This window comes from Pan paniscus, chromosome 10 (assembly GCF_029289425.2).
Source record: "Pan paniscus chromosome 10, NHGRI_mPanPan1-v2.0_pri, whole genome shotgun sequence".
In the NCBI taxonomy this organism is placed as follows: domain Eukaryota; kingdom Metazoa; phylum Chordata; class Mammalia; order Primates; family Hominidae; genus Pan; species Pan paniscus.
In genome coordinates, this window is record NC_073259.2 from 139983882 (window position 1) to 140008511 (window position 24630).

At 60.4% G+C, this 24630-nt stretch overlaps 1 protein-coding gene and 1 long non-coding RNA gene across 7 annotated transcripts in view; one reads left to right on the forward strand and one right to left on the reverse strand.

Annotated features, from left to right (window-relative positions):
- Positions 1–699: 699 nt before the first annotated feature.
- LOC117975259 (uncharacterized) lies at positions 700–3486 on the reverse strand. Its single transcript, XR_004665522.3, has 3 exons — positions 2833–3486; positions 1961–2559; positions 700–1527 (listed from the first exon to the last, which is right to left on the reverse strand). It is a non-coding gene; the product is annotated as an uncharacterized LOC117975259 (long non-coding RNA).
- A 114-nt stretch (positions 3487–3600) lies between these two features.
- Positions 3601–24630, forward strand: part of ULK1 (unc-51 like autophagy activating kinase 1) — a 29445-nt gene continuing 8415 nt past the window's right edge. For 2 of the 6 annotated variants that reach the window (XM_063593777.1, XM_063593779.1), the window contains exons 1-17: positions 3601–4093; positions 4578–4670; positions 4760–4801; positions 15812–15844; positions 16411–16447; positions 17561–17734; positions 17815–17888; positions 18053–18154; positions 18705–18763; positions 18849–18931; positions 19184–19234; positions 19638–19726; positions 20868–21015; positions 22132–22192; positions 23029–23118; positions 23648–23773; positions 24379–24527. In XM_063593777.1, the coding sequence (XP_063449847.1) occupies positions 3983–4093; positions 4578–4670; positions 4760–4801; positions 15812–15844; positions 16411–16447; positions 17561–17734; positions 17815–17888; positions 18053–18154; positions 18705–18763; positions 18849–18931; positions 19184–19234; positions 19638–19726; positions 20868–21015; positions 22132–22192; positions 23029–23118; positions 23648–23773; positions 24379–24527 (1522 nt within the window). In that variant the 5' untranslated portion in view covers positions 3601–3982. The remainder of the gene's footprint in view (positions 4094–4577; positions 4671–4759; positions 4802–15811; positions 15845–16410; positions 16448–17560; positions 17735–17814; positions 17889–18052; positions 18155–18704; positions 18764–18848; positions 18932–19183; positions 19235–19637; positions 19727–20867; positions 21016–22131; positions 22193–23028; positions 23119–23647; positions 23774–24378; positions 24528–24630) is intronic. The other 4 variants (XM_063593778.1, XM_034934867.4, XM_055096406.2 and 1 more) reach the window with 4 other exon arrangements.

Consider the following 24630-nt stretch of genomic DNA (forward strand, 5'->3'; position numbering starts at 1 on the left):
TCTCTACTAAAAATACAAAAATTAGCCAGGTGTGGTGGCGTGTGCCTGTAATTCCAGCTACTTGGAAGGCTGAGGCAGGAGAATCACTTGAACCAAGGAGGTGGAGGTTGCAATGAGCCAAGATCGCGCCATGGCACTCCAGCCTGGGTGAAAAGAGCGAAACTCCGCCTCAAAAAAAAAAAAACAAAAAAACAAAAACAAACACATTCTGAGGCTGGGTGTGGTGGCTTATGTCTGTTGTTTAATTTTATTTATTTATTTATTTATTTATTTATTTATTTATTTATTTATTTTGAGATGGAGTTTCACTCGTCTCCCAGACTGGAGTGCAATGGTGCGATCTCGGCTCACCGCAACCTCCGCCTCCCGGGTTCAAGCGATTCTCCTGCCTCAGCCTCCCGAGTAGCTGGGATTACAGGCATGTACCACCACACCCGGCTAATTTTGTATTTTTAGTAGAGACAAGGTTTCTCCATGTTGGCCAAGGCTGGTCTCGAACTCCTGACCTCAGGTGATCAGCCCGCCTCGGCCTCCCAAAGTGTTGAGATTACAGGCGTAAGCCACCACGCTGGGCCGATGGCTTACGTCTATAATCCTAACACTTTGGGAGGCCGAAGCGGGAGGATCACTTGGGCCCAGGAGTTTGAGACTAGCCTGGGCAACATAGTGAGATCTCATCTCTACAAAAAATACAAAAATTAGTAGGGTGTGGTGGCATGCACCTGTAATCCCAGCTGCTTGGGAGGGTGAGGCAGGAGGATCACCTAAGCCCAGGTAGTCAAGGCTGCAGTGAGTGGCGATTGAGCCACTGCACTCCAGCCTGGGTGACAGAGTGAGACCCTGTCTCAAAAAAAAGAAGCTGTGGTACATATACACCATGAAATACTACACAGCCATAAAAAAGAATGAGATCATGTCCTCTGCAGCAACATGGATGGAGTTGGAGGCCATCATCCGAAGCGAACTAACACAGGAACAGAAAACCAAACACTACATGTTCTCACTTATAAGTGGGAGGTAAACATTGAAAATATACGGGCCGGGCGCTGTGGCTCACACCTATAATCCCAGCACTTTGGGAGGCCGAGGCGGGCAGATCATGAGGTCAGGAGATCGAGACCATCCTGGCTAACACGGTGAAACCTCATCTCTACTAAAAATACAAAAAATTAGCCGGGCGTGGTGGCGGGCGCCTGTAGTTCCAGCTACTCGGGAGGCTGAGGCAGGAGAAAGGTGTGAACCTGGGAGGCGGAGCTTGCAGTGAGCCAAGATAGCGCCACTGCACCCCGGCCTGGGCGAAAGAGCAAGACTCCGTCTCAAAAAAAAAAAAAAGAAAATAGGACACAAAGAAGGGAACAAGAGACACCAGGTCCCACTTGAGGGTGGGAGGGTGGGAGGAGGGAGAGAGGATCAAAAAACTACTTATCGGGTACTCTGCTTATTACCTGGGTGATGAAATAATCCATTCATCAAACCCTGTGAAACACAATTTACCTGTATAACAAACCTGTCCACACACCACTGAACCTAAAAGTTATAAAAAGAATAAAAAAATTAATAAGACCGCACAAAACAAAAAAGAAACATGTCCTTCCTCAGTGGGCCTAGTAACGGTTTCCAAATGCAAATCCCATCTTGCCATCCCACCCTCTTCTAAACTCTTCCTGGGTATTTCTTTGAGTTTGGGGTGAAGACCCCGTTAGCTTGGCTTTCCAGGCCAGGGTGGGCTGGGCTGGGGTTCCCTGAGTACTTTCCAGGAGTACAGGCTTTGCCATCTCTAGCAATCTCGGCCCTCACGGTCTGCCCTGATCACCTCAGCACGTAGCCACCTGTTCACTCATTTTTCTCTTGCAATTTTGCCACGGGTGGTGCAATCTTTGCTCTTCTTGTCCCCCACCCCTAAGCGCTGGGAGCTCCTGCAGGCGGGTCTTGTTCTCACTGTGTCAACTGCAGCACTTACCTCGCAGCGTGTGCTCTCTGGGCAGGCTGGTGTGCAGCAGGCACTCCAGGATGTGAGTGAATGCTATGGCTGACTACGGGGCACTGTGGAACCTCTTTATTGGGAAAACAAACATGGTGGGCCAGGAGACCTCTTGTCCCTTCCAGCTCGGTGGCTTCTGGCCCCCAGTCCAGGGTCCGGAGTCTGTGTGTCCTGCGGCCTGGAGGATGAGCTGGGTGCAGGTAAAAGGCATCCAGGACTTGCTGATCCAGCCCAGGACATCAGGCTGTCCAGCTGCTGGGCTGCTCTGGGAGGCAGCATGGAGGGTCCTGGCTGAAGTGTGTGTTTCTGGGCTGTTACTTTAGGACTGTACTGAAGGCTGGGTTGGTGAGCATTGTTTAGAATCATGCATTTGCAAAAGCAGTGCTTGCACGTGGTGAAAGCCATTCCAACTAGCGCGCAATGTGTACGGTGAACAGCACTAACTTTTCCCCGGTCCTCTCTCCCAGAGCAATCGCTGTTGGCTGTGTCTTCTGTGAGTGAGCCCCCGGGCTCTTTTGGCTGCCGGCGGTGTGACTTTGGACACATTCTCCAACTTTTCTCCGCCTTGATTTCCTCATCTGTAAAATAGAGACATAACAGCAAGTGCCTCGTGGAATCATTGAATGGATGCACTAATCGCTGGAAAGTGCGCTGCTTGGCCTAAGTGATGAGTTAGCTGTCATTATAGTTAGGAACGACCATGTACACATTACAGGCGTTTCACACACACACACACATCCCAATCCTACCGCTTTCTTAAAACGACAGACAGTACAGTGCCGTGTTCCATATTTTGCTTTTACTTAATTATAATCTTTGGAGAACTCACCCTTGAGCACAGGTATATTTACCTCTGTGCAGTGTTCCACAGGACCGATGCGCAGCCCATCTAGCTAACCTCTCCTCCCCAGCGGATTTATGGGCTATGTCGTTGGTTTGGGTGACAACTTTTTGGTCTACAATTTTTTTTTTTTTGCAATTTGGCATTATGGAACTCAACTTTAAATGCCTAACCTCTAACTCAGCCATTCTATTTCTAAGAATTAATTCTGCGCAGTCCCCCGTTTTGGGAACATTTCCCACGCCTGCTCTCCATTCTCCCGTAGAAGGGGAACAGGGAGCGGGAAGCAGGGGAACAGGGAAGGGGAGGGAGGGGAACAGGGAGGGGGCACAGGAGGGAGGAGAACAGGCAGTGGGGGCGGGAGGGGAGCGGGGGGGGAAGGCATGGGAGGGGGCGGAAGGGAGGGGGCAGGGAGGGAGAGAGGTGATGGGAAGGGGAAAAGGAGGGAGGAGGACGGAGAGAGGGGAAAGGAGGGAGGGGAGCAGAGAAGAAGCGGGGCGGGGAAGGGGCGGGGAAGGGGCGTGGAAGGGAGTGGGGCAAGGAATCAACACTGAGCCCAGTGGCCCGCTCCCGGGTCAGCGCGCCTCTCTGCTCTCACCGGGGCGGGTCCGCTGTTGGCCCCACCCACTCCCAGCCCACCCGGCCCCGCAATGGCCTGGCCCAGCCGCCCACCCGCCCGACAGGCCCCGCCCCATTCCCCGCCCCCCGCCTGTTCGTCACGCCCGGCTCTGCCGCTCCATCCCGCAGGCCCCGCCCTCATCCCGCCCCCCGGCCCGGCGCGCAGTGCGGCTGCGCTGGCGTCTCAGGCTCTGAGGCCCGGGCGCCGCGGCTCTTTTGTTTCTCCTTTGGGGCCGAGCCCGGGCCCTAGTTGGAGCCAGTCGGAGTCGGAGTCGGATCCGGATTCGGATTAGCAGCCCGGGAAGAGTGCCGCGGCACAGGCGCCGGAGGGAGCGCGACCCTCGGACCCCGCCTGGCCCGCGGGGCTGGGACCCGGCCCCGGCCTGCCCGATGGGGCGCGCGGCCCCGGAGATGCGCCCTCGCCCGGCCCCGCGCCCCCGGCCCCGCGCCCCCGGCCCGCCCGCCCCGGCCCGCGCCTCCGCCTGAGTCCCCCGCGCCTTGGCCCGCCACCCCCCGCCCCGCGCCCCCGGCCCGCCTGCGCCATGGAGCCCGGCCGCGGCGGCACAGAGACCGTGGGCAAGTTCGAGTTCTCCCGCAAGGACCTGATCGGCCACGGCGCCTTCGCGGTGGTCTTCAAGGGCCGCCACCGCGAGGTGAGGCCCCCGTCCGGCCCGGGAGCCCCCGCCCAGGATCCCCTGCCCCGGCATCCCCGCCCCGAGATTCCCCGCCTGTCCCGGGACCCCACGCCTCCCGAGAGCCCCGCTCGACTTTCCAGGCCGACCCCCACCCCAGGATCCCCACCCCGCGACCCCTAGCCCGACTTTCCAGTTCAGACTCCCGCCCCGAGATCCGCTGCCGGGCTTCCCAGCCCAGATCCTCACTCCGAGGCCCCCAGCCCGACTTTCCTGTCCAAACCCTCACCCCGGGACACCCCGCACCTGGTCCCACAGCCGGCTTTCCAGGCTGGATCCCTACCCCAGGACCCCCAGCGCGATCCTCAACCTGGCTCCCCACTCGGCCTTCCAGTCCCGGGATTTCCAACCGGGATCATCTCAGGGCCCCACCTGTGTGGACTGGGGTCTGGGGGAGGCCTGCGAGGGGCAGCCCTGGCCTTGAAGGTGCACGTTTGGCTTTCAGAAGCACGATTTGGAGGTCGCCGTCAAGTGCATTAACAAGAAGAACCTCGCCAAGTCTCAGACGCTGCTGGGGAAGGAAATCAAAATCCTGAAGGTGAGCTAGTGCTGGGGGAGGGGGCGTGGGCGTGGGCGTGGGCAAGCCCCCCTCCCCACACTGATAAGAAACTTGGGTTTCTGTCCTAGGAACTGAAACATGAAAACATCGTGGCCCTGTACGACTTCCAGGTAAGGCCTCTGGGCTGCGGTCTGCTGGGGACCGGGCTGGGGGACTGTGGCCCCAGGTGCTGGATCCCCTGGTGAGCACTGGTGTTGAGCCTGTCCAGGCTGGGGTCTACTGGGCCCCTGGAGACTCCACCCTGGGTCCAGGCCTGGGCTGGGGCTGGCTCTTGCTGTGACTTCCCCAGCTGTGAGACCGGGGAGGGGGTGTCTGGGCCGCAGGGCGCCCCAGGGCAGGGCTGAGTTCTCCTGAACAGGCATCCCCTCCCCGCCGGGCGTCAGTCCTAGGGGCCCTGCCTGAGTCCGGCGTCCCCGGCTGGCCCTGGCAGCACTGCCGGCCTGGCCCACCTGTCTAGGCCGTGTGTTTGTTGACATTGCTCCTGCGGCCGGCATTGGCCGGCCTCGCTCTGCGTCAGACGGGGCGGGGGAGGGGCCGCCGGAGACTCCTGCTCGCTGGCAGTCAGGGCCGGGCCGGGGCACAGGCGGCTGCCGCTGGCTGGCCAAGGAGATGACCTCAGGCCCGGCTGGCCCCAGGAAGCAAGCGGTGGGACCAGATGGCTTTCGTGCTGCCTCCGTGTCCCGGGGCCCAGGGCAGGCAGGGCTGGGGCTGTGGGAGCCAGGGTGCCGTCCTGGGGACCAGGAACCTGAGGCGGGAGATCCGCCCCGCCAAAGTGCTGACTAATGGCTCTGCGACCTGTTTACTGAGCCCAGGGCCCAGCCCCTGGCTGAGGGAAGGGCTGGCAGGCCGTGTTTTGGTGGCCTCCGCCGTCCGCCTCTCAGAGCTTTGCTGTGGCCTTGGGGACCGAGGCTTGTCACAAGGTGCCGGGTGGGGGGGGCCCAGGTCCAGCGAGTACCTGGAAACCCAGGCACACTGTGTCCTGGAGCTGGGCCATCCCTCCTGCTGCTTTTCCCGCCCTCTTCCCACCCCTTTTCTCCCTGCTTTCCTCCCTCCCTTCCTCCTCTTTCCTCATCCTCCCCATGTTTGGAAGCCTCCTGCCTGGACCACAGCCTGCACATGCGTCATGGCTCTGGGAGCCAGCAAGAAGTGGACAGCTGTCCCTGGCCAGGCAGCGACTCTGAGGGACTCCCCCTCCACCCTAGGCTACACTGCCTGCTGCTCCCCTCCAGGGCTCCCCAGGTCCAGTCCTGGGCATCTCCAGGCCAGGCCCTGTGACTGTCCGCACGACCCCCGCAGACCCGGGACCAGTATCCTCAGGCCCAGCTCCATCCCAGTCAGCCACACACACCTGGTTGTGGGCATCTGCCACTTCCTCCAGTGTTGGCAACTCTGCGGCTTTCTCTACTCAGGAAGCACTTGGAGCCGCCAGCCGCAGGCGCTCCTGTCTCCGGGCACCGGGCTCTGCTGGAGCTGCAGCTTAGCCTGCCCTCGCCCCCACAGGCCTGGGGATTGTTGCCCTGTGTCAGTAAGGCAATGTTTGAGGCAGGCACCCAAACCCAGGAAAAAATAACTGGCTTTTAAAAATGGACAGTGAACGATTTGGGTGATAAAAGAAAATCCTCAAACATTACGGGAGGGAGTGCGGTCGAGGCTAGAGTCCTGCCCCCGATCGAGTCCCGCTGCCCTCCGTTCTCAGGCCCATGCCTTAGTTGTTTCCGGGCCACCGGGGACAGCCATCCTTACAAGGCGATGTGTTCACGTGTGTCCTTCCCCACCACACCCACTTCTCTGTGCCGTGAATTTTGTCACTTAAGAGTATAGTTTGCACTCCATCCAGCCTGGGCGACTGAGCGAGGCCCTGTCTCTAAAAGAGTAGAGCTTGGGGAAGGTTCTGTGCTGGCTCAATCCATATCAGAAAGTTTACCCCTCGGCCAGGCACAGTGGATCACACCTGTGACCCTAGCACTGTGGGAGGCCAAGACAGACCAGCCTGGGCAACATAGCAAGACTCGCTCTCTCTAAAAAAAAAGAAAAAAAATTAGCCAGGCATAGTGGCATGTCTCAGCTACTATAAAGGTTGTGGGAGGATTGATTAAATCCAGGAGTTTAAGGCTGCTGTGAGCCGTGATGTTGCCACTGCGTTCCAGCCTGGGCAGCAGAGTGTAACCCTGTCTCAAAAACACAAAACAAAACCCTCAAAAAGTTTACCCCTCTCTGTTAGAGGTCACCATCTGTAAGCACAGTGGTCGAGAGCCAGGCTGACGCTGATGAGGGGCCCAGTCCTGGCTGCCATGTGCACACACAGCTTCTTTAGTTTGCGGCCCTATTTCTTCCTCTGTGAAGCAGAAAGCACGGGCTGTGAGGGCTGTGTGAGGGAGGAGGGAGTGCTCTCGGGTTGGAGGAGCCATCGTGGAGGTGCTAGCTGCTGGCCTGATTGGGTCTGCCGTGGTGATTTTCAGCCATGGTGTGCCTGTTGGCCGAGATTCCATAACTGATTTCACCAAGGCCCTGTAGGTGGGACATGAGGTTATTTTGGGATGCTGGTACATCAGGGTGGTTGTGACTGGATCCTTAGAAGTAGAATCCTTGGGTAGGAGGGATGCTGGTTTTTAATTTGGGTAGCTATTGCCAAATGGACCTCCGGAGAGGCAATGCCAGTGGTCTCTCAGCCTGTCTCCAAGCATGTGTCTCCCTAGGTCCTTGCCAGGAGGGTGGCTCTCAGAGGTTTCCATCGTGGCTCATGTGAGAAGTAGAAAATGACATCTCTTATGGTTTTGCTTTTCTTTTTTTTTTGAGACTGAGTTTTGCTCTTGTCGCCCAGGCTGGAGTGCAGTGACACAATCTCCCCTCACTGCAAGCTCCGCCTCCCGGGTCCAAGCGATCCTCCTGCCTCAGCCTCCCGAGTAGCTGGGATTACAGGCGCCTGCCACCACGCTAGGCTAATTTTTGTATTTTCAGTAGAGACAGTTTCACCACGTTGGCCAGCCTGGTCTCGAACTGACCTCATGATCCACCCACCTCGGCCTCCCAAAGTGGTGGGATTGCAGGAGTGAACCACCATGCCTGGGCGGTTTTCTTTTACATTGGTGATGAATGAGCTTCACTATCCGAGCATGGGAATGTTAGAAATACCACCTGTCCTTTGTATAGTGTATTTCTTTTTTTTTTGAGATGGAGCTTCGCTGTGTCACCCAGGCTGGAGTGCAGTGGCGTGATCTTGGCTCACTGCAACCTCCACCTCCCTGGTTCAAGCGATTCTCCTGCCTCAGCCTCCCGAGTAGCTGGGATTACAGGCACCTGCCACCACGCCCGGCTAATTTTTGTATTAAAAAATTTATACAATTTTCGCCACGTTGGCCAGGCTGATCTTGAACCCCGGACCTCACCTTCGACCTCCCAAAGTGCTGGGATTACAGGCATGAGCCACCATGCCCAGCCTGCCTGATATATTTCTATATTTTATGTATATGTTTTTCTGAGATGTAGTTTCACTCTTGTTGCCCAGGCTGGAGTGCAGTGGCACCATCTCGACTCACTGCAACCTCCGCCTCCCGGGTTCAAGCGATTCTCCTGCCTCAGCCTCCCGAGTAGCTGGGATTACAGGCGCCTGCCACCACGCCCGGCTAATTTTTGTATTAAAAAATTGATACAATTTTCGCCACGTTGGCCAGGCTGATCTAGAACTCCCGACCTCAGGTGATCCGCCCACATCGGCCTCCGAAAGTGCTAGGATTACAGGCATGAGCCACCGCTTCTGGCCTATTTTAATATATTTTTTAAAGAGACTGGGTCTCACTCTCTTGCCCAGGCTGGAGTGCAGTGGCATAATCATGGCTCACTGCAGCCTCGAACACCTGAGCTCAAGAGATCTTCCCACTTCAGCCTCCTGAGTAGCTGGGACTACAGATACGCACCACCATACTTGGTTAGGCACATATTTCTGGCAAGCTCTTGGTCCCTTTTGTGCCAAGGCTGGAAGGGTACCATGCTTAACACCATGGCCCCTGAGCCATTCTGCCATTTGCTGGATCCTAGCTCCAACATTTACCTGTGTGACATTGGGCAGGTAGCCTCCTGGCACCTCTGTTTTCTTACCTTTTAAAAACTGTTAGCTGGGTGCAGTGGCTCACGCCTGTAATCCCAGCACTTTGGGAGGCTGAGGCGGGTGGATCATGAGGTCAGGAGATCGAGACTATCCTGGCCAACATGGTGAAACCTCGCCTCTATTAAAATACAAAAATTAGCTGGGCGTGGTGGCCCGTGCCTGTAGTCCCAGCTACTCATGAGGCTGAGGCAGGAGAACTGCTTGAACCCAGGAAGTGGAGGCTGCAGTGAGCTGAGATTGCACCGCTGCACTCCAGCCTGGGCGACAGAGTGAAACTCTCTCTCTCAAAAAAAAAAAAAAAACTGTTGTGGTTGTGATGGCATCTTGAGTATGTTAAGTCTTTAGAACTGTGCGTGCCACTTTGTAAGTGCTCTGTCAATGTTCTTGAAAGGTAGGTGTCCTTTATATATGAAGCAAAGTAGCTTCTTTGTGATGGGTTACAGGTATTCCCCTCCATGTTGTTTGTTGACTGTTGAGGTTGTTATTTTTGTTCTTATTGTGTTGGGTTTCGTGTATTGGGTTTCTTTTTTAGCCATACAAAATTGTGAAAATGTGAGTGCCTGGGAAGTGTGTACCTTGGGTCACGCTCTTTGAGTCCACCACAGCCGCTGGGAGGCGGCTGGAGCACCTGGCCTCCTTATTGAGCATGTGGTGTCCGTGTCTGGACTTGCCTGGCCCCAGGAGTGCGGCCACCACAGAAATCAGGGTATAGGGCTGTGGAGCCAGGCTGGGATCCTGCCCAGCATGCCCTGGGAGGAGGGCTGATGGCTACTGGCCTTGCTGACGGTGGCCCCCCTGGCCAGCACGCCATCTGACAGGTTCCTTGCAGCTGAAGGTCTTGCTGGGCCACCCAGGTGTGACTCACTCAGGCCCTGCAGACAGAGCTGCTGCCCGTGAGTTACTTGCAGTGGAGACCTGAGTCAAGAGGTGTCCAGCCCTGCTTGGGGTCCTGGGAGACCGTGGGTCCAGGCAGTCCAGCCCAGCATGAGACTGTGACTCCCCATCCCAGAGTGAGGAGGGGGCTGCCAGGCCTGGCCTGGTCTGGCCGGGGGGCTGTCTGCGGTGTGAGTTGGGGCAGGATGCAGGCCGAGTAGAAACCCGTGGGGTGGGTACCCAGCTCCTGGGCAGGGGCCTGTGAAGGGGCTCCCAGGGCCCAGGCAGTTCTGGAATTACCTCCAAAGTTGTGTATATCTTTTTTTTTTTTTTTTTTAACTTTGAAAACAATGGGATGAGACTGGACACAGTGGCTCACGCCTGTAATCCCAGCACTTTGGGAGGCCGAGGTGGGCAGATCACCTGAGGTCAGGAGTTCGAGACCAGCCTGGCCAACATGGCAAAACCCCGTCTCTACTAAAAGTACAAAAATTAGCTGGGCGTGGTGGTGGGCGCCTGTAGTCCCAGCTACTTGTGAGGCTGAGGCAGGAGAATCGCTTGAACCTGGGAGGTGTAGGTTGCAGTGAGCTGAGTTTGTGCCACTGCACTCCAGCCTGGGTGACAGCGAGACTCGTCTCAAAAAAAAAAAAAAAAAAAAAATCATGGGATAAAAATACTGGGAATTGCAAAACAGATGAGAAGATATACCACAACAGGCCCTGTGTGGCGTAGCAAGCGCCAGCCCAAAGCCATGCCCGCGTCCCGGGCCGCTCTCCTCCCTCCTATCGAGGGCACGTCCGTCCTCCCGTGTGCCCCCCTCCCCCTCTGCTTTCTCATTCTTCACGTGAGCCAGCTCCTGGTTCCCACACGCTCCCTTTGCCACATGCTGACTTTAAGCCTGGAGGTGGGATGTCAGCCGTAGGTTTGAGGGGTGCTGTGTCTCCATCGGTGACAGGAGTTGGTTTTTGTTTCTGCGCAGCACCCCGTGGTGGGACTGTCACCTGGTATCAGTATCTGTCCGCGATGGCTGGGGGTCAGGTCTCAGCCACCTGAAGGACAGAGCTGCTGGGAACAGTTTTTACTAAGGTGTGCGCCAACTAGGATGGCCGGGTCTCGGGAGGAATGTGAGGAGTTGGCGTCTTCCTGAGGGTCTCCGCAGCTTACACCCCCTGCACCCCCCAACTCGCACTGGGATTGTTTCCTGCTTTTTCCAAGCAAGGTCGTGCCCTCAGAAGGGTTGGGCCACCCACCCCTGCCTCACTGCATCTAGGGACCTGCCTCAACCCCCTGCGGTTGGCTCCCGGATTGTCCAGACCCCCAGGCCCAGCAGGCGGGAGGCTGCAGAGGTCAGCCTGGGCTGCAGCCCCAGGAGGCCCATACACAATGGGCGGCTGCAGGTGGTTCCCCAGGGCCAGAGGGTGGCCCTTCCTTAGGGTGGAGCCGGCATCCCTTCCCTTTTGGGAGCTGTCCAGGAACCCCGCCTGGGGGTGCAGAGTGGTTCTGTCCAGCCACAGCTGTGGCTTTTGCCACTTTCCGGAGCCAGCTCTAGAGGTGTGAACTAGGTCAGTGCCTGCTCACCAGGCCCAGCCCAGGATCACCAGACAAGAGTAGGGCTGGCAGAGGGTGGGAGCCTGGATCCTATTAAGTAAAGCACCTTAGCACCCCAGGGGTGGGGCAGCCTCCTACGTGCCCAGACACCCGTGCCAGGCTGCCCGGGACACCTGGCTCTGGCCGGCCGTGGGTGCGTGTGTGCAGGGTGTGGGGGCCGGCCTGCCTGGGGAGTGCTGTCCCAGGTCCCTCAGGCATGCTGCCTGGAGACAGTGGGGTGTTGATATTGCTGTCTTTTTGAAGTGTTCTGAGCCTCAGATGCATGTGTTGGGACTTTTCAGGGACAGCCCTGTGGAATGGTCAGCAGCCGTTCCCTGTTTCCTCCCTTTAAATAGGCGGCAAGGTGGGACCCACCTCCTGGGGTGGGGGTGATGGTGCAGGGAGCCTGGTGTGTTTGATTAGGGCATGGGCGGTGTGGCCACAGCTGTGTGTGTCACCACAGGACGGACCCCCGGACCCTGTCTTGGGAGGCGAGCTGCTCTGCCTGGGGTGGCCGGTTTCCTCCCCTGGAGCCCAGGGAGGCAGTTGTGGCCCTTTCTGGTGTCTTAACTGGGTGACTTGATGCTGGGAGCTTGCCCGGTCCCCACTGCCCAGGGTAGCTTGTGAAAACCAAATGTAGCTGCGAGGCAGACGTGGAGCCCGATGCCCTGTGTGGGTTCTGGGTGGGCCCAGGGGAGGTCAGCTGTGGCCGGTGAGGCTGTGCTCTCACCTGACCCCCCTCAAGAGCCCTAGAGAGAGTCGCTGCCTGTGGGAAGGGTGGACAGGCCCAGCTGGGGGCCCCCGTCGGGGGGTGTTGTGGCGCAGGGCCTGGGCCTGCAGCTGCCCTGGAGGAGCTCCCCCAGCCCTGGCAGAGGTGGTCCTGGGCTTGTTTGTCCTCACTCCTCATCCCTGACTCTGCCAGGGTTGGAGACAGCAAGGCTAGGTCCTTCCGGGGACACAGAGGGTTACTGGCTTGGCATTGGCACTGGCAGAGTGAGGACAGGACTCCAGCCCACCTGCTTGGGCTGTGCTGCCATTTCCCAGCCTGGGCACGCCTCCCAACCTCTGGGGCCTCAGTGTGCTCGTATGGGAAGTGGGCTGGTTATGGCCTGCTGCCTGGGCTCCTGCAGGGCTGGTGTAGTTCAACTTCACAGGAGGCTCTCGGAGGCACGGGAAAGGCCCTGGTGTGCCCCGATGCCCAGCTCAGGGAGTTGGATGCCCACAGCCCTGAGGGCCTGTCTGAAGCTGTCATCTGTCCCAGGGGAGTTGGGAAGACCCGAATGCCTGTGGTGAGGTGGATGCCCCCACCCTACCCTGCAGCCCCACCCCCAGTGGCCTTGAGTCCCCTGCTGGAGAGGACCTTTTAGGAGAGAGGCTGAGCATGGGCCAGGCCTTGGTTTCTGCAAGGGACCATTTGAAGTGCAGGGAAGAGGCTGGAGGTGCTTCGGTCCCACAGCCCCCTGCCCACTCCCTCCTAGGAGCTGGTGCCCCCTGAGGTTTTGGGGACAGAGGAGGGCTGCCAGCACAGTGGGGAGGGCAGAGGGGTCTCTAGGAAGGTGACCTAGGGGGTGACATCTGTGACTCTGGGGTAAGGCCAGGGGTCTAGACGTGTCAGTAGCGAGGTGGGTTCCAGCACCCATGAGGCCAGTGTGGCTGGAGGGATGGCAGGGCCAGGTGCCCTGGGTAGGGGTGTTGGGGACCCTGGCTACAGTGTGGGCAGCAGATGGGGTGGGGGAAGAGCCTCCTTGCCAGGGTCCTGTGGGCCAGTCACTGGTGCCACAGGGGTCTCCCTGGTGGGCCTCTGCCTTTCTTCTTTTTGAGACAGGTGTCATTCCGTCACCCATCCTGGAATGCAGTGGCACGATCTCCCAGCTCACTGTAGCTGTGGCCTCCTGGGCCTAAGCCACCCTCCCACCTCAGTCCTGAGTAGCTGGGACTACAGGCGTGCACTGTCACACCTGGATAATTTTTGTATTTTTTTGTAGAGATGGGGTTTTGCTATGTTGCCCAGGCTGGTCTCAAACTCCTGGGCTCAGGCGATCCTCTTGGCTTGGCCTCCCAACATGCTGGGATGACGGGCATGAGCCACCGTACCTGGCCAGGCCTTTGCCTTTCTAGGGGTGAGAGGTGGCTGCCTTAGTGTTTGGAGGTGGGAGGAGGCTATAGTGCTTCAGTTAGCACCCCCTGCCCAGAGGGAGCTCCTGTCCCACACAGCCCGGTCCTGGGTGAGTGGCTGGGGGATGGCGTGCTGGGCTCCTGCTCTGCACACATGGGTGTTCCCCCAGGATACCTCTGACTTTGACACATCCCTGCTTGTCCTGGCTTTGCTGGTGGGTTTGGAGCTCTGATGAGCAGGTCAGGTCTTAGGGAACCCCTGGCTCTGGGATCCAGGGCAGGTGGCCCCCAGAGAGGAGAGGAGAAATGTGGGCACCTATGGGCACTCACTGGAGGGGCTGTGGGGAGGGTAATGGTGGGCCCAGGTCAGGGAGTGGGCATTGCCGTCCTGAAGTTATTTCTGAGTCTAGCTTCATCTCCCCCTCCTTCCTGGGTTCTGCCCGGAGCTGTCCCTGCAGTCCCCCTTGCCCCATGCTGTGCTCTGTGGATTGTTTCTCCCCACAGCTGCTGGGAGCCCTGGGCTCCCCACGTGCTCTTCCTGGGCAGGCAGGTGAGGCCAGGCGGGGCTTGGGGTGCACAGGCTGTGGGTGGGGTGGGCTGAGGCCTGCCTCATGGATAGGTCCCACCTTCTCTAGGCTGTGCCTGGGTTTCTGGGTCTCCCTCTGGGCCGGCCCTGCAGTGTCTGTGGATCCTGGGGTTGCTGCCTGAGCAGCATCGGCCTTAGCCTCCCTAAAGGCACCCTCTCCTGAGCCTGTCCCCACTCAGCATCCTTGTCCAGCCCATAGCTCCTCTGCGGGGGCAGCTCTGGGGCACGGGCTTCTCACGTTTATGAAGCAGGCATCACCCAGTGGCTTTGCAGCTGTCCCCCCCACCAGGGGTGCCTTCTGATTGGTTGGGGCCTCCTGGGACTGGGGGCTGAGCAGGGGTCCTGTGTGGGACCCGGCTCCTGAGGCGCTGAGGGGTGTTCCTCCTGCAGACCCCCTCCAGACACGGCTCCCCTTTGCTTTGAGAGAGCCTGGGCTCGCTCAGGGGTAGAAGTGGGACGGCCCTACAACAGGTGTGGACTCGCTTCCCTGTAAGCACCTAGAGCATGTGGATGTGTACAGGGCAGAGGGAGGGGGCTTTGTGTGGAAAGGGCTTCCTCCTCCTGTTCTGAGGCCCTGAGTCAGGTGTGTGGGGCCCTTGCTCCTCCAGCCCAGCCTGCCTGGTTTGATGTGGCTTCCTGGGCCTCACTCTCCTTGTCTGTGAAACGGGGGTGATGAAGACTCGTCCCTGTGGCTGCGGGGAGTGAGTGGTGGGCTACAGGGAGGCTCCCAGTCCCAGGTGAGGGTGTACACATGCTGGCCGTTGGGGTGTGTGCTGTGTCTGCACCGGTGGCTTACTCTGAGTTTCATGGGGGCAGGAAAGGGCGGGGTACTGGTGGCACCCCCGGTCAGGTCTGTGTCTGAGCTGAGGGCTGAGCAGCTGCTGGTCAGGTCTTGTTGGCCCAGCAGTGGAGGGGGTGGCTGAGACGCCTCTGACCGAAGGCATTGGGGCGAGGGATGGCAGCCTGAGCTGCAGCCAGGTTGGGTAGGGCAGCTGGAGGCCTGCAGGCCTCTGCGTCAACCTGGCAGCGCCAACCTGCAATCTGTTGGCGTCTTCTTTTTTTTTTTTTTTTTTTGAGATGGAGTCTCACTCTCTCGCCCAGGCTGGAGTGCAGTGGCACAGTCTCGGCTCACTGCAGCCTTCTCCTCCTGGGTTCAAGCGATTTTCCTGCCTTAGCCTCCTAAGTAGCTGGGATTACAGGCACGCACCACCACGCCTGGCTAATTTTAGTATTTTAATAGAGACGGTTTCACCATGTTGGTCAGGCTGGTCTCGAACTGCTGACCTCATGATCCACCCGCCTTGGCCTCCCAAAGTGTTGGGATTACAGGTGTGAGCCACTGCACCTGTTTACGTTTTGTATTTTTAGTAGAGACGGGGTTTCACCATGTTGGCCAGGCAGGTCTCAAACTGCTGACCTTGTGATCCACCCACCTTGGCCTCCCACAGTGCTGGGATTACAGGTGTGAGCCACTGCGACCAGCCCTGTTGGCGTCTTTGATCCTGGGCTGAGGAGCTGAGAAGTTTCTATGGCCTGAGGGTCACACACCCCTGCCCACACACCTGGCCTTCACCCTTCCTGCTAGGGGGTATGTCCTCTGCCAGGAGCTGTTGCTCGTATGGGGGGACCAGGGGCCTTTGCCTTGATCAGATGGAGACCTGGATGGCCACAAAACAGAACACACCCACCTACAAAGCACATGGCCCAGAGATGTCCTTGTCTCCTGGCTGCTGGCTGACCAGCTAAGTCCTGGCACTGCAGGGCCTGCCCAGGCCGAATTGGGGCTGAGCCAGACTCCCTGCAGTGGGGCCCGGTGGCACTGGGACCTCTCACAGCCTCTTTTCTGTCTTGCAGGAAATGGCTAATTCTGTCTACCTGGTTATGGAGGTGAGTGCCTTGTGGTGCCAGGACAAGTGCAGGCTGATGGCCATGGCCCTGGGAACCCCACAGGGAGGGACATGGCCGGGGGGAGGGTGATGAGCACCTTTTCTTTTTTTTTGAGATGGAGTCTCACTGTCGCCCAGGCTGGAGTGCAGTGCTGCGATCTCAGCTCACTGCAACCTCCACCTCCGGGTTCAAGCAATCCTCCTGCCTCAGCCTCCCGAGTAGCTGGGATTACAGGTGTGTGCCACCACGCCCGGCTAATTTTTGTACTTTTAGTAGAGATGGGGTTTCGCCACGTTGGCCAGGCTGGTCTTGAACCTCCTGACTTCAAGCGATCTGCCCACCTTGGCCTCCCAAAGTGCTCGGATTACAGGCGTGAGCTGCCACGCCTGCTGAGTATCACTATTGATGTCTTCCAGCAGGGACTGTGGGGACACCCGCCCTGGGCTGGGCAGGTGCCTGCGGGCTCAGGGAGTAGTGTCCAAGTGTGAGGGGTGGGGAGGCTGGGCAGGGCTGGGAGGTGGGCCCTGGGCCCTGCTGCAGCCTGATGCGTGTCTGGTCTCTTGCAGTACTGCAACGGTGGGGACCTGGCCGACTACCTGCACGGTGAGTGCACAGCTGCGCCACCTGGGCTGCCAGCTGGTCCCACAGGGCCCGCACCCAGGGCCACACTGGCCCAGCCTGGGAGGCAGCCTGGCTCGAGTGGGTCCTTGGCTCATTGTGAGATTGGCTCTTTCTTGTCCCCCTGGGCCTCTTGAGGGGATGCAGGGAGCTGAGCTGCTCACGGCTGTTAAGGATGCAGTCTCTCCGCTGGCCTCCCCCTTGCTTGAGGAGACAGCTGTGACCAGAATAGCCCGAGGGGAGCCGCACAAACAAGGGGTGGGGGCTGTTGTCTTCATAGTGTGGCTGGAAGGCGGCTCTTGGCCCACCCAAAGTTGAGCCCTGTGGCGGATGGGAGGGGGATGTGCTGCACGGGGCGGGGCGGGGCAGAGGGAAGGACAGCAGGGGGGCGGCCGCGCCCGTCTGTTCCCAGGCTCTCTGGGTGGGGGTCCGGGCCACAGTGCCGGCGGGCGTGGGGGTGGGTGGGGCGCCGGCGGCCTCTTGGGGGTGTCCTGAGGGTCTGGAGGTGGCACTGGGACAGTTCCGGGGACTTGGGCCTGAGCACCCGGGAGCCGGCAGGACTGCTCAAACGCCGGCTCAGACCCGCGTCGCCCTCATAGCGCTGGGGCGGGAGTGCGGGGCTGGTAGATGGACAGGACCCGCTGGCCCCCTCGCCTCGCCCCACGCGAGGAGGACCCCACGGACCAAGCCTGGGAGACAGACGCTGAGGCCGCGCGTAGCTGAGACTGGGGCTGCGGGTCGGGTCGGGCTGTGCGCGGCTGGCACCTGTCTGGATGCCGGGAAGAGGGGCAGGAGCGGGGCCCGGGCGGAACCGCGGTGGCACTGAGGCTGGGCTTCGGCGGCCTCCAGTCTCTGGAGCAGCTGCAGCCCGGGGCTGAGTGGTGGGGCCGGCGCGCCGGGCTCTGCGCAGGAGCTTCAGGTGCGCCCTGGTCTCGGCGGCCCGTGGTGGTTTGTGCCCCTCCTGACCCGGGGTTTCCTCCCGGCCTGCGGCCCTGCCTGGCGCTCTCCATCCGTGTGGCGGGACCGGCCTGGCTGCGCGGGACTCACCCTTGGGGGAGGAAACACGGCCCCCAGGCCCTGAGCCGCCTCTCCCCGCAGCCATGCGCACGCTGAGCGAGGACACCATCAGGCTCTTCCTGCAGCAGATCGCGGGCGCCATGCGGCTTCTGCACAGCAAAGGCATCATCCACCGCGACCTGAAGCCGCAGAACATCCTGCTGTCCAACCCCGCCGGCCGCCGCGCCAACCCCAACAGCATCCGCGTCAAGATCGGTCAGCCCGCGGGCAGGCAGGCGGGCCCGGCGGGGAGGGGCTCCGGGGCCGGCGCCGGTCCTGACGCGTCTCTCCCGCAGCTGACTTCGGCTTCGCGCGGTACCTCCAGAGCAACATGATGGCGGCCACACTCTGCGGCTCCCCCATGTACATGGTGTGTTTACCTTGGCCGGGCTGTGCCGGGTGGGCGCCTCTCTGGGCTTGCTGGTTGGTTGGCTGGGGTGTGGTGCGCTCTGCTCTGGTTGGCTGTGGCCTGGCGGGCACCTTCTGTGGTTGGCGTGCGGGGGCCTCACACTGACCCAACTTCTGGTCCCGCAGGCCCCCGAGGTCATCATGTCCCAGCACTACGACGGGAAGGCGGACCTGTGGAGCATCGGCACCATCGTCTACCAGTGCCTGACGGGGAAGGCGCCCTTCCAGGTAACTGGGCTTGGCCCTGCTCCCCACGCCGCACCGTCAGTGCAAGTGTCCGCCAGCTGCGGTCAGACGCCCCCTGCGAGCCCTGCCCGCGCCCCACGAGCTCCCCTCGGGTCCTGGCTGGCGGGGCGGGCGTCCAGGGGTCCAGTGGGGAAGGGGCCTCGGTGTCCCCCAGGGAGGGCGGTGCCGCCGGCGGTGACTGGGAGCTGCCCCCGGCAAGGCCTCCCTCGCATGTCTGGTCGCCTGTCTGGTCGCCTGTCTAGTCGCCTGTCTGGTCGCCTGCCTGGTCAGAGGTGAGGGCAGCGCCGGGGCCGAGTGGGTGAGGGCTGGGAGGCCGCGTTCTGGGGGGTGGACACCCCAAGAGACCGTCGGCGCCCCCTCCCCGCCCCCATGCTCATACCTCCAGCAGCAAACAGTGGCGCTAGCACCCGGTTTCCCCCGGGGCTTCGCAGCGTCTGGGGCAGGGGCCGACTGGGGACGAACGCACCAAGACCCCGTGGGCTGGTCCCGCTCGGCCGCAGCCCTGGCAGTCAGGCTGTCCCCGTCCCCGCAGGCCAGCAGCCCCCAGGACCTGCGCCTGTTCTACGAGAAGAACAAGACGTTGGTCCCCACGTAAGCACCCTCCCGCCTTCCCTTCCCTTCCCCCGCGGGCTCCGGCCCCGCAGGCCCTGCTCACACCAGCCTCCTCTTGCCCCAGCATCCCCCGGGAGACCTCGGCCCCGCTGCGGCAGCTGCTCCTGGCCCTACTGCAACGCAACCACAAGGACCGCATGGACTTCGGTGAGCACCCACCAGGGGCGCAGCTGGAGTCCCCCACCCTCCTTCCTTGCATTTGCTGATGTGAGCAGGGCCCACCGGCTTCACACCCAGCCCCATGTGCACACTGCCCTTTCCACAAGCCAAGCGCAGGCAGGGGCTCCACCTCCGCCCGGGCAGGTGCCCAACGCGGCTGGAGCTCAGGCCGTGGGGAGGCAGGGGCCTGGGGTCAGAGCTGGGGTCCTCCTGAGGCCTCACTCTTCCTTCCTCCTGCAGATGAGTTTTTTCATCACCCTTTCCTCGATGCCAGCCCCTCGGTCAGGAAATGTGAGTTTCTGTGGGTCCTGGGGCTCCGCATGGGCCCTGCACCCCTTCCTCCCCGGGTCTGGTTAGGGCACTGAGTGTGGGGCAGAGGGAGCAGGTCTTGAGCTGCGGCCAGCTCCCAGGGAGGGCAGGACACCCGGCTCCTTGCTCTGCTGCAGCGGGGACCCCAAGGCCAGGGGTTCGCATGGTGCAGCAGGCTTGGGATGGGGATGGGGTGTTGGAGGGGCTGGTGCTGCCCTGTGACAGTCATAGGGTGGCCCAGGAGGGAGCCTCCCTCCTTCCTGCTGGTCGGGGTGTAGCCGGAAGTGGAGGGGATATGGTTGAGCTTGTCCAGTCTGTGGGTTGGCTCGAGGGTGAGGAGGAGACAGGAGGATGGCCCAGACTGACCTATGCGTGTTTATCTCAGCCCCACCCGTGCCTGTGCCCTCGTACCCAAGCTCGGGGTCTGGCAGCAGCTCCAGCAGCAGCTCCACCTCCCACCTGGCCTCCCCGCCGGTGAGTTGCCGCCCCAGGGGCCTGACAGCTTCTCCCTCCACTCAGCAGTCAGGGGCTCCAGCCCTGGGCCCCCGCGGGGACGTGCTGTGACTTCTGTTGTCTGTGTGAGTCACGAAAGACATGGATGAGTTCGTTCTGTCAGATGTTGAAGCCCCACAAATGGGTGACAGCCCCTCCCAACACCCACAGCCCTCAGGTCCCAGAGGCCGATAGGGCGGCTGTTTGGTCTGGTCCTGTCTTTGGTTTTGTGCTGACATGGACAGAAGCAGCGTGTGGCCTTGGCCCACCAACACCTGCACCCCTGGCCTCCCTCGTGTCTTCCATTGGACTCAAAGCATGAGTAGGGTTGCAGGGTGATGGCCCCACATGATGATGGCACTCCTTGTGTGACATGGGAGGGGTCTGCAGAGCACCTGAGTCGGCCATGAACTGCCGTCCCTCTGTCCATCTGACTTGGAGCCTGGCTCTCAGGCATGGTGTTGTGGCTGGTGGTGATGAGTTCATGTCTGGGCTCTCCTGGCCTGGCCCCCTGCTCTGTGACCAGGGACCGGTCCTCTGACCTTGGTTGTCTGCCTGTATCATGGCCGAAAGCTCAGATGTGGCGAGGGGAGCGTGGCAGCGCCCTACTGTAGGGAGCTGTGGCATCCGCAGACCTGCCCTGGGGCACTTGGGGCTTTAGCCACCTCCGCACGGATGGTGTGCCCTGGGCCTTAGCATGGTGCTGGCCTCAGAGCAGGGCCCACTGGGGTGGCAGCCTCTCCACTGGACACGCCTTCCATGGTACCTCATTCTCTTGGCTATGCCGATGGAAAAGTGAGGTGCAGAGGGCAGGTGGTGAACAACTCCCCAAAACAGGGCCTCCCAGAGCTTCTGGGAGCTGAGGGCTTCAACCCACCCAGGCTGCATGGTGAGAGTGGCTCGTTGGGGGGCCTGTCCCTGCGAGGTCAAAGCTGGCCTTTGAGTGGAGTGCTCTGGAAGTACAGAGAAGAGCGGAGCACAGGAAGAAAGACGTGCCCAGCCCTTCTCAGCCCCAGCGCCCCTATCTTTACTGGGGCTCTGGGCCATCCCAGGAGGGGGAATTTGCTCCCCTGAGTGTCTAGGTCCCTGAGACCTGCTCACCAGCCCCTCCGTTGACTCTCAGTCCCTGGGCGAGATGCAGCAGCTGCAGAAGACCCTGGCCTCCCCGGCTGACACCGCTGGCTTCCTGCACAGCTCCCGGGACTCTGGTGGCAGCAAGGACTCCTCCTGTGACACAGACGACTTCGTCATGGTCCCCGCGCAGTTTCCAGGTCAGGGGGCACGCTGGGCTTGGAGGTGACACCTCAGGTGCGGCGGGGACAGTACATTGCATGTGTTGGATGCACAGTGTGTAACCCATCTCCACTTATGGGCAGTTAGGATGGGCCCCTGGGAGCCACCGGCATCGGCCCAGCTTGGTTGGGGAGGCCGTGTCTGTTAAAAGCACTCCTGGAATCAAAGCCGGGTCCTCCTAGTGGTCAGTAGGAGGTCGGAGGCCATAGGCCTGGTCTCCTTAGACAGTGCTGCTCTTCGGATGGGTGGGGGCCGCTCACCTCATGCCCCTCCCCCGCCATGTACCCCTACCTTGTTTCTCAGCAACTCTTGTTGCCTCTACACCCTGCAGGTGGGTTTATTCCTTGGCTTTTGGGGAACCCCCCCACTCCATAATGGCCAGGGGCTGCCCATGTGTTTGTTGAATGAAGGTGCCTAAACTTTTGGAGCAGGCCTGGGGTCTATGGCTCCTCTGAAGGCCCTGCACTCTGTCCCTGGCTGTCCCAAAGCTCCTGGAGGTCTGGGTTGGCACTGGTCCCCATGTCTGCCAGGGACACAATGACTCATGCCAAGCCCTCCGCCTCTCCCATCAGCATGGCTTCTGCGGGGGTGGTGAGGCCTGAGCCAAGCCCCAGACAGACCCGGGGAGGGCCTTGGTCCTTTGCCAGCTGTCAGGGCAACAGGAAGAAGGACACCAGGGGTAGGGCAGAGCCTCCTTGGGGGCGGGAACCTGGGTATTCCTGGAGGGGGTTGGGCCCAGATTTAGGGCTGTAGATGCCTGACCTCCCCCGCCCATCCTGGAGTTAGCTAAAAGCTGGGGGGCAGGGCCCCAGGGGTCTCTGGGGCTGAGGACACAGGAGACAGGAGGCGCAGAGTCCAAGTGGGGATAAGCGGGGGCAGGCAGCGCTCTGGTCTCCCGGAGCTGGCCTGGGGCTGGCAGGGAGGATGCAGCCTGGACTGTACCACCCAGGCTCTGCCCCCCACAAGGCCGCTGTACGAGCTGAGGCCCCTGCAAGGTGGAGTGTGCGTGGGGATCCAGCAGAGAGCCTCGGTGGGGTGGAGTGGCCCTGGGCAGGCGGCAAGGACTCCATGCCCAGCCTTGTCTCCCCCTGCAGGTGACCTGGTGGCTGAGGCGCCCAGTGCCAAACCCCCGCCAGACAGCCTGATGTGCAGTGGGTGAGTCCCCATCCCTTACCTCTGTATTTTAGGGGAGAGAAACTGTGGCCTTGGAAGTGGCCCGTGTTATCCCTGCCTGGAGTCATCAGGCCATTGGGGGAGGGCTGAGACTGCCATGTCCACTGCAGGCAGGGGCTAGTGGGGCACAGGGCGGGCTGAGCTTTGTGCCGCGTGTGGCTTGAAAATGCCCTTGGCCTCTGGGCGCGGTGGCTCACGCCTGTAATCCCAGCACTTTGGGAGGCTGAGGCGGGCGGATCACAAGGTCAGGAGATCGAGACCACCCTGGCTAACATGGTGGATCCCTGTCTCTACCAAAAATACAAAAAAAACTTAGCCTGGCATGGTGGCGGGCGCCTGTAGTCCCAGCTACTTGGGAGGCTGAGGCAGGAGAATGGCGTGAACCCGGGAGGCGGAGCTTACAATGAGCCGAGATCACGCCACTGCACTCCAGCCTGGGTGACACAGCGAGACTCTGTCTCAAAAAAAAAAAGAGTAAATGCCGTTGGCCCGTGGTGGCTCATGCCTGTAATCCCAGCACTTTGGGAGGCCGAGGCGGGTGGATCACAAGTTCAGGAAATTGAGACCATCCTGGCCAACATGGTGAAACCCCGTCTCTACTGACAAAAAAAAGAAATGCAAAAAATTAGCCAGGTGTGGTGGCACATGCCTGTAATCCCAGCTACTCAGGAGGCTGAGGCAGGAGAATCGCTTGAACCCAGGAAGCAGAGGTTGCAGTGAGCCGAGATTGCGCCACTGCACTCCAGCCTGGGCGACAGAGTGAGACTGTCAAAAAAAAAAAAAAAAAAAATGCCCTTGGCCTCCCTTCTGCCCCACAGGAGCTCACTGGTGGCCTCTGCGGGCTTGGAGAGCCACGGCCGGACCCCATCTCCATCCCCACCCTGCAGCAGCTCCCCCAGTCCCTCAGGGTAAGCAGGGCCCCAGGCTGGGTGGATGGGGCTGTGAACAGTCCCCCAGCTGGAGGTTGGGCTTCCTGTGTGTCGCAGCCAGCCCAGGCCTGCTGTGTCCAGAGGCCCCTGCCTTCTTCTCCCAGGCCTCGCAGGACGGGGTCTGCTGGGTCGTCCTGCAGAAGGGACTATAGTGGGAAGAGCATTGACAGGAGTAGGTGAATGAGGAAACCAACCAGGGACGCCAGGGCCAGCACAGTCCTGTCGCAAGCCCTGAGCCTGTAGGGCCAGGAATGGCCAGGGCCCCGGCCAGGGTGGCCCCCCACTGGCTGGGTGCAGACTGGGAGTCCAGGTGGGGTGCAGGTGCCACATTTCTGGTGTGTGTAGAGGCATGGAAGCCGGCTCTTTTCAGACCTGGCATGGGTCTCAGGGTGGCCTCTGCCCTAGCTAGGAAGTCTGGGCCTAGGTTTTCTTCTGGTGCCCCAGCTCCATGACCTCAGCCTCTTGTGACCCCAGTGTCTGTCATGATCCTGACCTCTCTCCACCACAGCCGGGCTGGCCCGTTCTCCAGCAGCAGGTGCGGCGCCTCTGTCCCCATCCCAGTCCCCACGCAGGTGCAGAACTACCAGCGCATTGAGCGAAACCTGCAGTCACCCACCCAGTTCCAAACACCTCGGTGAGTGTGGAGCCCCCAGGTAGCCAGGCGTGGCTGGGGCCTTGTGTGGCAGGAGCCCTTCCACGGCTCCCATAGAGGGACAGGGTCGTCATCCATGTGCAGTTGTGCACGCTGCGCGCTGCGTAACTCAGCACCACCATTTACTTTGTTGATGTCTTGGGTTTCTAGAGTTATTTTGACAGTTTTCTGATCAGTAAAATCTCTCTAGTTTATAAAATCAATATTGATTTTGGCCAGTTTTAACAGACAGAAGTAAATGGTGGGAGGAAAGGGTACCTTTCTTTGAACTCACAGAAGGCTGTGTGGGCCAGTGGGTGTCTGGCAGGGGATGGAGACTTTAGGGTGAGGGTGCCTTGGGTTGGCGCCCCGGGCAGGAAAGCGAAGGGGCCAACTCCTCCCACACACCCACTGTGTGGCCGGTTACCTGGACAGAGTGCATTAGAGGATGAGCCATCTGTCAGCACTGTAGCCACTTGGCGTGGCATGGGGTCCTGGGCTGCTGGGGCCTCCCCTCCTAATACCTGCCTTGTCCCCAGGTCCTCTGCCGTCCACAGGTCAGGCAGGGCTGCTGAGGCCTCCCCTCCTAATATCTGCCTTGTCTTCAGGTCCTCTGCCATCCGCAGGTCAGGCAGCACCAGCCCCCTGGGCTTTGCAAGGGCCAGCCCCTCGCCCCCTGCCCACGCTGAGCATGGAGGCGTCCTGGCCAGGAAGATGTCTCTGGGTGGAGGCCGGCCCTACACGCCATCGCCTCAAGGTGCGCCTGCAGGCTGGGGCCTGGGAAGGGGCGTCTGTAGGCAGTGGGTGAGGAGGCTGTCTCTGTCCCAGCTGGACCCTGACAGATCTCCCTTTTCCCCAAG